General features: G+C 42.7%; 1 protein-coding gene across 12 annotated transcripts in view; it reads right to left on the bottom strand.

The window, feature by feature from the left end:
• The window catches only part of PKP4 (plakophilin 4), a 210803-nt gene that overhangs the window by 27768 nt on the left and 170022 nt on the right, over window positions 1-13013 (bottom strand). For all 12 annotated transcript variants that reach the window (XM_072961006.1, XM_072961011.1, XM_072961008.1 and 9 more), the window contains 2 exons: window positions 10813-10941; window positions 9503-9716 (listed from right to left, as the gene is read on the bottom strand). In XM_072961006.1, the coding sequence (XP_072817107.1) occupies window positions 9503-9716; window positions 10813-10941 (343 nt within the window). The remainder of the gene's footprint in view (window positions 1-9502; window positions 9717-10812; window positions 10942-13013) is intronic.

Here is a 13013-nt window from a genome sequence, read left to right as displayed (position 1 = left end):
TGGTATATATGTTCATCCCCTCCCGGCTCTTTTGCATCTTTGGGCTCCTTGCAACAGACTGGTGTCCTGTATACCCACCCTGCAAGCATTCTTGAAAAATGGGGGCAGAAATATTGGACTAAAAGTGAAAATATAAAACATCAAGGTGGCAGATTGCATACGAGGGTCCAAGTGTGTGTGTGCATCTCGTAAACCTGCAGTCTGTGGATAACAAGGCAGGAATGTGGGCCTCTGAACCCAGGGCGCCTGCCTGCACCATGCACAGGCCTCCATAGCGATTCCTGAGAAGGTCTCTGGCTGAAACACTCAGGAGCGAGTGAAAACGCATCTCTATTTCTTCTCTCTCCAGCTGCCCTAAAACTCTCCCCTAACCCAGCAGGGTTTTTACAAACCTCTGTGACTTTCTGTTGGGCAGAGAGCAATGACAAGATGCAATGGCTACTATAACCCTTTACAATATGGCCACCTTCATCTCTGCCCGCTGTGGCCATTAAAGCTCTGTATCTCATGCCTTTTAGATATGTGTTACTTACAGCCAAGCACAGCCTAAGCCTGCACTGTCCAATATAGTAACTACCAACTGCATGTGGCTACTGAGCACCTGAAATGCAGCTGGTCCAAACTGAGATATGCTGTAAGTGTAAAATACACACTGGATTACAAAGACCTGCTATGAAGAAAGTGAATGTAAAATATCTCACTAATAGTTTTCATATTGCTTACAAGTTGAAGTGATATTTTAGAACTACTGGCTTAAACAAACTACACTATTGAAATAGCCACCAATTTTTTTTTCCTTTTTAATGTGGTTCTTAGGAAGTTTAGAACGACCCATGTACTGCATTTACACTTCTACTAGAAAGTGCTGGTAGAGACGCTTGTACATCTCACGTCACGAACTCCACAAAAACTCGGAGCAGCAGGCAGGTACTGTGCTGATCACTGGGGAGTTGGCACCGGGCGAGGGGATCTGCCTGGGGTCACAGAGCCGGAAGGAAGCAAGCTGATCTGACTCCAAAGCCCATACTCACTCCTGATACCATGCTGCCTCTCTAAGGATGTTTTTCTGAGCAGGGGAACCTCTGCCTCAGTATAGAACTGGGGACCACAGCATTTGAGCTGGAAGGGAAGGGGCAGAGGCCAGGGAGAAGCGGACAGGGCAGGGGGTGCCCTCCCGGCTGGGAAGGAGCAGGAGAAGGGGAAGCTTGAGGCTGCGGTGGGTCCAGAAGGGGAGGCGGGGACAGGGGCTGCAGGTCCGGACTGGCGGGTGTGGAATGCAGGAGGGACAGGAGTAATCCCAGGGATGCCGAAGAGGCTGACAGACCAGGAGAGGGGCACAGCCTATGTTCCAAGACAGCAGTTTAAGGAGCATGTGATGAGGACCTGAAGGAGTGTGGAGGGGATGCGAAGGCAAAGAGGAAGGAAGAGTGCCTGTGATGAGAATCTGGAGCCTGATGCAAGCTGACGGGGACGTCAAAGATGAGCCAACAGCTTGGCGCATGTGAGTACATGGTGCCCTTAACAGATACGAGGAAATAAATGAAGAGGGGGTTGCGTGAGAAAAAAGTAGCATGAGAAGAAGTGTCTGTCATTTGTGGCTTTAGGTAAGTGACTCAAACTTTCCACCAGGACTAGAATGCTCTGAATAAATTACGAAACTGAAAAGAAATTGAAACAATGAGAAAGCAATTATTGTTAAGAGTGGGACAAAAGTACTGTCTTCAATTATAGGAATGTCTTTCTCTGGATAAGCTCCGAGGAAAACAAGCCATGGTAGTGTATAATCATTCCCAGGGTTCCCAAGACCCTACCATCTCATGCAGTCCTGGTCCTGGCCTACCGGCGCGCCTCCGGGATTTCTTCTCCCTGCACCTCCGCCCCAGGCTAGGCTCTGCTACCCGCTGGCTGGCTGGCAGGGCTGGCCTCCTGAGTGGTGGGCAGCTGCCCCGAGGGCTGGGTCCCACAGGGAGGCCTGGTGGGCGTGCCTTGTTCACCTGCACAGCTGACGCATACTCCATCCCAGGCATGGGAAGGCCAGCTCAGGCCCAGCTGTGGACACTGTGCCCATGACCTCTGGTTTCCACAGCAGCTGCGAATGAGGGCTCAGCTGATCTGCGGGAAGGAGGCTGCCCAGGAAGGGGCTGTGTGGGACTGAAGACCCGTGCTAGCCGCAGACGCTGCCCACGGTGGGGGCCCAGGCTACATATTCAATTTGAAGGGGGCTGCTCCTTCTGTTTAAACTTTTCCCTAGCCGAAGCACACAGATGATAGACCTTTAGAGTCTTTAAAGAACACAAGGGTTAGTCTGTGTTTCTGTGACTTTTCAGGTACAAAGGTGGATCACAGCATCTTTGAAAAGATCTATCAGTTTCTAAAGATTCACATTTGCATTTCACCATGTTCTTTCTTATCTAGGTAATTTCCCAACTTCATGGGTAGGTCTGGGGGAATTAATGACATCATGTAGGCATACAGTCCTACGTTCCCTGGAAAGGTATTTCCACCAAAAATAAATCAGCTTACAGTTAAGAATGCTGACTGAGAACTGTCCAGAAGGGACGTAAAGGATGATTCTCTCTGTGAAGGCGAGGTTACAAATGCGAGCAGGTCACATGAGGGGACATCCTCCTGAGGGAACCACTCTGATGCAGAGGTGGCAGCGCGGGCAGTGGTCCGGCCACCCTGGCTGTTCATCAGGCCACTTCGGTCTCTGGGCCATTTACACTATCACAGAGATTTCCCTGGGAAACATCCTTGAAACTGTAGGTTCCACAGCTGACTTTTGTGTGTTCCAGGCACGGGCTTCTTCATTTGCAACTGCATTAAAGGCCCCCTGGCTGTCTGGTCCCAGCAGAAGCAGCTTAGAGACAGAAATGCCTCCAGCCCTAAGCCCTGGACATCAGACAGACTCAGAAACTGCAAAGTCCCTGAGGGACCTGGGCGGGGTCTCTTGGGCATCTTTTTTAAGAATTTTGTCATCTTTCTCACACTGACGTGCCCTGAGGGAGTGTTACTGTGGGGCCTGTCCTGCGCTGAGGAACCCCACCCTGCCCAGTCTGAGCACCTGAATTCTACAGGGAACTCTACCACCTCATCTTGCTCGGCATTCAGAGGCCTGCACACAGAACAGGAAGTCACATTCCCCTGAAAAGGTTGAATCTTTTCACCCTCTGACTATAAATCTTGAAATATTCACAAGACTAAAATCACATTTCATGTGTAGTTTGCGGTTGCTGTGCTAATGACCAAGTTCAACAATACTCTTCTATACTCCTAGGTGAAATTCTGGGAGTAAAGGAGATACTGTGGCAATTTTTTTCTTTTCCCTTTTTAGTGGTAATTTGAAAGAATAAGGGAAATGACAGGTGAAAACGGGCATTTGCACCCCCAGATCTCAGGGCTGCCTTGCACTTCTTGGTGGCCTGGGGCTGGGCCAGCATGAGCAGGGGCAAGGAAGGGAGGGCTCCAGCCTGCATGTCGGGAACCCAGCCTCGGGACTCAATCTCTCTGCACCCCAGTTTCTCATCTCGTAATACAGGGGGCAGAATAGAAGATTCCTTAAGGGCCTTTTCCAGCTCCAAATTGTATGACTTTGAATTAAGAGTTGTCCCATTTATCAAAAACTATTTTTGTCTTATTACCAATAAAACCTTTGTCATTTTATTTCTCATTACTAATTTTTCTGGTTGGTGATGTTCAGTAAGTAAGAGTGCACGTTTCTGTTGCTATTATTTTACAAAGTGGGCCAGTGGTAAGGCTCCTACTGACTTGGGCTGGGAACTGGGAGGAGGTGTTGCTGGATTTCTGAAAACTACCCGGGCAGCTCCTGACAGCTCTGCGGGCCCACAAAAAGCAGGACAGAAAATAGTAGGCCAACTCCTCTCTGGACCAGAGAATAAATGACTGTTCTGAAGGCACAGTAATTAGGCCAAGGGGACACGTTTACTAATTATTTCATCCTGTTATGGCACGTAACAGTCCAAAGGGCTGAATGCGTGCCTGTTAAGCTCTGGCTCTTTATAGGACGTCCTGCTGTTTGCTAAACTTTCGCCTGGCCCATCTACCCTTCATTGGCGCATGACTATCATGTTCTTACTAATTTACTGTCTAATTAGAAATATGGAGCTAATGATCAGGAAGGCAATATGCCTAATTTCATGTCCTTCATAGCGTCTGGAAGCCATCACTGGCATCCAAAAATTTTAAAATAAACAATGTGGAAATATTTTACTTAGCCATATGGATGAATAATCACTTGCTAAACTGGAAGGAATGTGAATATAGCAGTCATTTAAACAAAGTCCATTATTATTCAAAGGCTACTTTCTGGTATTTAACACCAGTGTTAATGGGGGCAACAGAAGTGTGATAAATTTTGGGACATCTGGTACATTAAAAGGCACGCCTCCAGATTCGATGTGATATCTTCAATTTCTACAGTTTAAAAAAATGATGCTTTCAGGATGCTCAATAACTTGAAACTCATATATTGTAGCTTAGAAGCACTATTTAATTATCTTGAACAAATGAGTTCAACACATCTTTTCTAGTGACAAGATGTTCCTGCTTTCCATCCATAGTTTGTGGCCTAGCAGACATTCGTTTTATAACCCAACTGGGGAACAACCATACTTCTTGCAGCTTTCAGGTTTCAGCACAATAAAGGCAGAAAGTATCTTGATAATAAAAAAACTCACCCAAGCACCTATACATATCAGCAATTACTGGAAGAAAAGCTCATTAGGTTTCAACCTGGAAAGTGTTCAACACAATGAAGAAAACACAAGAATCATGTTACACATTAGAGAACTATTTTAATTAACAATGACAGGCATATTGTCTTGGGAAAATATACTTGGCCAAAAGTATTTTTTCTTTTTTTCCCCCTGCAAATAAAGATGTGGCCAAAAATGCAGGCCCTGGGCAGTTATTACCTTTAAAGCATTTAAAGGCATCTTTTTAAAAGAATGGCTAAAATTTCTTCATTTAAGTACATTAAAACTGCCGAACTGAAACAAAGGAGACTAGAAGAAAAGGCTTTGGATTAATAATTAGGTTGAATTACTTAATATTAAGAACAACAGAATATCTAGTTTCAAGGGAAGTGTAACTTCTTCAAATAATACATTATTTTGAACACAACAGTTCATCATGCTCTAACGTTTCATGATCCTAAGCTGACTACAATTTACACAGAAGAACTCTTAGGCCAAACCTACCAAGGCCAAGCAGCCTCAAGGTTGGCCAGGGCCATAGTATTTTGTGGAGATGCTGGTAGAGCATTAAAATTTGGAAGGATAATGTTCTGTTTTTCAAAGGGGTCTTCTAGGAGATGGGTGGCTGCTGCCCACGTGTGCAGCAGACATGGTTTGCTGAAAATGGTTCAGATTGGGACACACTTTACTGGTGAGATGTCTGGGAGGCTGGATTTAGGACTAACGGGGCTACCCCTAGGCAAAATGCGCTCCTGAGGGCTTATCTTCTTGCCTTCTCAAGTCATATGCAGTGTTTTCTTGCTGCTTTCTGGATAACCTGCTGCTTAGTCTTAACCCCATGAAGTAATGGGCTCCCGTCCCTGTGGATTCAAGCACATGGTGGGTGGGGTGGCTACTTGTGTGTGAAAGCTGTACAAGGGCTTCATAAATTGGATGGCTGATTGGGCAAAATGAATTTTGAGGTCCCCTCCAACCTTGTGATTCTACGATTTAAAGACAGCTTCTCAGGGATTTCTTGATGTTGTCATTCTTTAAAACATATCAAGGGATTAGTTGCTCTTAAAATATTACTGGTTATCAGTTAAAGCTGGTACCACTATATTCTGGAATTGAGAAATGTGAATAATTTTTCATGTCTCCATAAATTTTAAACTATAAATATATGTATACATGTAATACACACCCCACCACCCCTGCCCCAAGCAACTCTGCTAGATTTATATCATGACTTGGTAATTTCATATCAGGTAGGTAATGTTTATATACAAATCAAACTTGGGCTGACATTTAGCATTTTGAAACTGGAAACTCAATTCTGAAGTATTCTAGTCTAATTCCTTTATATATTTTTACAACTCCCATTCCAAAGCAAAGACTAGTTTTGGAGAGAGCATTTCATAAGCAATCAGTCCACATATCAGTGTAAATCGTTAGAGGTAAAAGTACAGAGTTATAAAGCAGTTCTTAATATTCCCTACCCTGTAAGTAAGGCCCACAAAATACTTCAAAAAAAGCCTAAAAGGTACTGGCAGTTGTTTCCAAAAAAGAAATATCAGAGTTTGTTGCTAGTTTTACACTGGAAGTGATACAATTAGGGGAGTAGCTTTTTCAATTAGGAAAACTCACATCCACCTTTCAAGGTCAAGGTCCATGTCTTAAAACATCTTGTGCTCTCAGCAACTTAGTACTGTACCCACACAGAAAGGATGAAATATGGAGTAAAGCATCTAAATCAGCTCTCACATTCAGAGTATGCACCTGGTAAATAAGTGCATGAAAGCCCTTAGTATCAAGTCTGGCTCTACTTCTAATTAATCTGATTTATTCTAAAATGAAAAGGAAATCACCGAACTTTCATGCACTTTACTTCTTGTTTATTACTAAATCACACAAATTCCTTGAGCTCAATTCAGGAAAGGCACTGTAACACTTTCTCCCAAGGATAAAACCTCAGAAACAAAAATCCAGCTAAGACTTACTCCTCCTTTGAGAAATTATGACAGAAGAAGCAAAAAAAGCTCACGGTAAGGATGTATGAAACAAGTTGTGATAGATCTGCCTAGTTAAACGAGAACCAAGTCTGAGGAGAGGCTGTGCTTCCAAGGTCAGGTTGTCCCTGGATTGCCGCAGACCCCTCGGGGAGCTGGTACACATCACTCTGCAGCCTTGCTGGCTGCACGGGTGTGTTACTGGGAGAAAACTCCAATGTTACACAGGAAGTTCAAAGTGATGGGAAAGAAACATCAAGCGAGGGAAGAAAGCGCTCACAGACTGTCTTCTCTGTGTCTCCCTAACAGGGAGCTTAAGACAAATGTTGGGGTGTAATCACAGGGATTGTGTCAACTTCCAGAATGGATATGTCTATAATCTTTTTTCCTTAATTCTATTTAGCTTTTTCTAATTTCATTTTATACACACACACAGAATACTTATGTATGTAAATGTAAATCATTTATTTTTTGGTGTGAGAGAGTCTAATGCCTTAAAAGCATTTTAGAAACAGGGAGTACATACTAAGAAATCAATATGTAATTTAGATGTGTTAAAGCATTAATATTCAAACTACACTGGGGCAGACAATCCATTCTGGAGTTTAAGATTATACATAAAGTGTATTTACTTTTAGTATGTAAATTTCATACCTTATTTGAAGTATGGTGTACTTCTTTTGAACATGAATACCTTATAAGAAAGCTGATTCCCCTTAAGAGAGGGTATAGCTCAAGCGGTAGAGTGCATGCTTAGCATGCACGAGGTCCTGGGTTCAATTCCCAGTACCTCCTCTAAAAATAAACCTAATTGCCTCCCCCGCTAACAAAATAAAATAAATACAACAATAAATAAATAAAATATTTTAAAAAAAGAAAGCTGATTCCCCTTAATTAAATATTAGATTTGAGATGGTCTGCTACATTCCCAACTGTCACTGAATTACAGCTGACAGAACCACAGCTCTGATTTCACACTGGAAGCCAGTGGAGAACGGGATTAATTTCCACAAAATTGTTGTTAAAATTTTTAAAAATTAAGTATCTCAAGCATGAAAAATAGCATAGCAAATATAAAACAAACACCCAGGTGTCCAACCACCACCCCTAGCTTTGCTAAATACAGTTGACCTTTGAGCAATAGGGGTTTGAACTGCACAGGCCCACTTACACGGGGATTGTTTTCCATAGTAAATACACAGAACTGCACCCCTGGTGGTTGGCTGAACCCATGGGTGTGGAACCAGGATACAGAGGAACTACTTAGACAGAGCGCTGGCACCCCCAACCCCCACGTTGTTCAAGGGTCAACTATATTAACATTGTCTTATTTGTTTCAGATTTCTCTTTCTTTTTTAAAGAAACAGACTAAATTATAACCACCAATCCCCCTTTCTCCATCTGCACCTTGAAAAGGTAACCACCACCCTGTATCTGTCTTTTAGCATACCAGTGAAAAATTTTACCTTTATTGCATGTGCCTGTATCAAAAAATAAACTATGGCCTCAACCTGAATATTTAAAACTTACACCACAGTATCATGCTGGGCTTATCATTCTCCAAATGTTTCTAAAGATTTATCTGTTGCTACAGATAACTCTAATGCACTTATTTTAACCCTTACATGTGGTTTCACTGTGCAGACATACTGTCATTTATTTAACTGTTTTCCTAATGAACACTCGGTATTCCCCCCTAATTATAAAAGGGTCATTAATTCACCCTCTTGCAGAATAGTTCTTTCATCTTGACCTCAAGAAAAAGCATCATTTGGTTCCTCTGGGAATCTCACTCCCCACATTGAACCATCATGCTCTGGCTGTGAAGTATTTCTCCCACAGCTCCCTCTTCTCCACTGCCCACCCTTCTTTCTACCGCTGTTAGAGTTCAAGCTGCTATCTCTAGATTCCTGACCTCCTTGTAGGCCTCCCAGTTGCCAGGCTCCTCTATTTCAAATCAATCCCTGATCCGCTGCCTGCTGGAAGGGTGCATTTAAAAGACCAAACCGGCCATGCCATGTCCTGTAGCCACTCCCACTGAGCGTGGGGCACAACCCTCACACGAGTTCCCCAAACCAGGCCTGTGTTTCTATGTGGTCTTGTGTCCTTTAGCATCCTCCTCCTGCCGGTAGCTCCCACCCCGTATCCCATGCTGTCTCTGAGCCTCTGCTTGTGATTGCAAATGTTTCTCCTGCCTACCCAGCTAATGCCTCATCCTTTAGGACAGCTCTGGTTTCACAGTGATAGGGAACTTCCCTGCCCATCCACTGTGCTCCCAACGCAACATCTACTGAGTCCTGGTGCCTGCACTTTTCACTGACATTCACCGAACCACTTGTGTTCCTTCAGAGTCAAAGTGCTACTGAGTTCTTTCATCTCTATGCCTCCAGTACCTAGAAAAGCATCTGAGTTACTAACAGGTATTCAGATTCTGGCCGAACAGAGGGGAAGGTAGCCAATCCACTAAGTACAGTTTGTTTTCATAATGAAGGGGATCCAGTCTGTTTAAAACAAGAATATGTAATAAACAATGACGTATTCAGCCATCTGTGAACAAGACATCTGTTATACTTACGCATTAGCAGATACAGTAAATGACACTAGTAGAGATGACTCTGTAGCACTACAAGACCTGAGTCATCAGATTAACTCACACGCAGCCTGTGTCAGTTGCGAGCGCTGTATCATCACTTCTTAGCTAGAACCTCCAAGTCCTTCATAACACCACTGTACAAGGGCAGAGTCTAGACAGATGGTTTTCAACATTTCCTTTGAGACAAGATCGCATTTTTTACCCACCTGTGACCAGCTCTCTTACTTCTGCATCAACAGATTTTCTCAGCAGTCGCAACAAGGCAGGTATCCCACCGACATTCTTCATCGCTATTTTATTTTCATCTGTAGACTTGCCAAAAACAAGGTTTCGGAGGGCACCACAAGCATTCTTCTGAACTTCTAAAACTCTGTGGTCCAAAAGGTCGACCAGATGCTTGATTCCCCCTAACCTGCACACCTAGAACAGAAAGTATCAGGGACCAGGACTAAGTGACACGTGATGAATCAAATCAGAGATCAAACAAATGTCTGTGAGGGAAAGATCGTGGAAAACAGACAACTCCAGGTCATTTCAAAAGGTTACTTTTTATTCTAAATAACACATTTTATAAATTTTTAAGGACATGCTCCAAGATGAATCTCTTATAATGGGTTCATGGCTTAAAGAAGGGAAGGGAGATCGAGATGGATTAAAGGTCACGTGCAGGGAGCACGGCCATACTCCAACCCTCTGAGCGCACGCAGGGGTTATGCTGTCACCTCCGAGGGAAACCAACAAACACACAACAAAGCTGTACACGGGGTCAAAGACAACACAGGAAGGTGTTTTTACTGGAGCCATTTGGTTTTCAGAATTGTTTCCCCAGGCTATTCTCCCTCAATCTTCTTCTATGTGTCACTTTATTAGTACATTATGAGAATATTTCTGTGCTTTATTTCCTGCATCCACCTTTAGGTCTATAACTGTGTGTTGTTCTGAATATTAAAGTGATGAAAACCCCTAATGTTCTATGTGACACTGCAGGGAGAAAAAAGCCTAAAGTGTTAAATCAGTGACTGTGTTTCTACAAATGCCAAGAAACCTTAAAATCTGAAATAGAATATTCATACATGTTCAGTATTAGTAACAGTTATAAATCCTCTGTAACTTTAATTGTCTGCTGGCACCGATTTTGACCAGTATCTCATAAAATACATGTGTGCTCACTAGTACACACAGTAATTTTTATGTAATAGAGTTTTAGGAAATACTTTAAAAATGCAAGTTAAGTTGATCTTGTTTTATGTTTTGTAAATAAGCTAATGAAAGGACAAAAGATTTGAAAATGCTAAACGCACTCCAAGAAATACACTCCTCCTAGTTTTCCCTGAGAAATGCGGAAATGAATAGTTCTTAACTAAAAAGAATAAAAGAGTAACTAGTATCAAAATACCCCTTTAAAGGGGTCTCTAGATTGCATCTGGTCATTTCTTAAGCACGCAGAGGCTAAAGGGAAAGGCACTGCTCTATCCCCACCCCGCCGACGCCGGCATCCCGGCCGCTGGTCCTGTACCTCCATCTTCACTTTGTTGTCGCCAAAGCACAGGTGCTGCAGGTAGGCTGCCGCATTTGCCTGAACCGACGGGAACTGGTGCTGCAGCATGTGAATGACTTCAGGCAGCTCGGGATCACGCCAGGCAAACTCCCTGCATGAGGAAAACATGGCTTCATAAAGGAAGATTCCTGTTTTACCAATACAAGAATGAAACATTTGTCAGAAAAAAAAAAACCTCAGCTGAGGCCACAATTGGATGACACAAAAATCCTACAATATACATATATATGTAAATTTTCTGCTGATGAATATATGCAGAGGCGCAGATGCTTAGGATCTTAAAGAAATCAGGGTACACAGAATGATTCAGGGGAACAAAGGAGGATCTTCATGTGAGTAACTTTTCCATTCTTGTTTTCCTCCTCCAGATTCTAATTTTACGCCTTTCTACCTATGTAGAGCCTGCAGGTGCAGGGCTTACGTGAATTTCAGCTGGGGAAGATGGCAGGCCCGAGCAGTGAGGAAGAAAGGCTACTGGAAATATTGTGTGCCTGATAATTTTTAAGAAATTGAATATATATGGTTGCTCTTGATAAAAGAAACATAAAAATATATTATAAAACCTTTTTTTTTCAGTAATTCTATATCCAGAGAAAACCACTGCTGACATTTCCTGCTGGTCTTTTTTTCCTACACATGCAAGCAGATGTCAGGTGTGCATTTGCATGTACAGATCTTTTTTCCAAAGATTTACATTATGAAATAGTACGTAATATACGAGCACCTATTCTGTGCCAGGCACTATTCGGTACTTTATGTCTATTAATTCATTTATTCTTATAGCTTATAGATGTGGACGTTGAAGCAGAAAGGCTAAGCAACTTGCCTAAAGTCACCCAGCTAGTCAACAGTAGACCAAGCATTTGCCTTCAGTCTGTGCTGCCACTCCCTATGCTACCCCATTTCATGTACAGTAAGTGTGTAATCGTGCTACTAAATACATTTACACACTGTTATACTACCTTTTCTTAAGGTAACTTCACAATGTCAGAATTTTCTGATGTCATTTGACTGGCTCACTATTTGGAATCCTTATTAAATGTGAATTTATGCTTATGTTAGGTAAAGATCAGCTTCTTACAAATGGTTTCCAAAGAAACACATTTGCAGACTGTGGTAACAGTATGAAGTAAACCGTTAGTCAAAAATGAATTAATCCTGAATAAACCTTTTGAAAAAAATCTTTGAATTACCCAGTGATACTTCTGTTGCCCAGTTTTCAAAGGTCCATGGTCCCTCCTGGTCTGGGAAGCCTCCACATAATCACTGGATTGTCTACTACAAAGGCGAAGGCCACTCCATACCTGAACACACACATTCATATCACCACTAGTGCATTCTCACTCTGCTACAGGTGCCCCAGCAGGTGCCAGAGATAAAAACATGGAATAAGACATGATTTTATGTACAGGGTCTTGTATGTCAAACTAAAAAAGTTTAGTTTTCATATCAGTAACGGAGTTATTACTTACTGAGTTTATCTGTGTCAGGTGTTAAGTCAAGACCTTTTTAGGTATTAACCTCATTTACCTGACTGCTGTCCCATGAGATAGGCACTATCAAATAACATTAGATATCCACAGAAAGGAACCGAGGGCTAGTAACTAAGCAGTGGAGGTTAGTGGTCTATGTTTTCTCCACACACAAAGAACAGAAAGCTGATGGAGGTTTTAAAGCTGGAGAGTGAGAGAAAGCAACACGGTTACATTTCCAAGGAAGATAACGGCTGGTGGCAAGGAGACTAGCCACTATCCTTAGATGTGCTCAAAATAAAATAGAACCATCCTTGATATTTCTCTTTCTCTTATCCTTCTCATCCAATCCATCAGCAAGCTCTGTTGACTATCTTTAAAATATTTAATACAAACCAAATCCATCCCTCTCTCCATCACGCCTCCTACACTTTCTCTCTGCTTCAAATATCACCCTCTCCCCTGTCTGCTCTGCATGGCAGCCAGATGATCTACTGAAAACTGAAGCCGAGTGAGACAGCATTTTCTGGCTTGGGGGACAGACTGGGTGATAATGTCATTAATGGGCATTGAGAAAACCACAAATGCCAAGAAAGGCGGGATAACGGAGCAGAAAAAGCACAGCATTTAGAGTTAGACTGCCTATGGTTAAGTTCCAAGTCCTTCAACTGCCATGTGATTTTGAAA

This window comes from Vicugna pacos, chromosome 5 (genome assembly GCF_048564905.1).
Source record: "Vicugna pacos chromosome 5, VicPac4, whole genome shotgun sequence".
In the NCBI taxonomy this organism is placed as follows: Eukaryota; Metazoa; Chordata; class Mammalia; order Artiodactyla; family Camelidae; genus Vicugna; species Vicugna pacos.
Note: the sequence above shows the minus strand (reverse complement) of the source record. Positions and strands in the feature narration are given on the sequence as shown.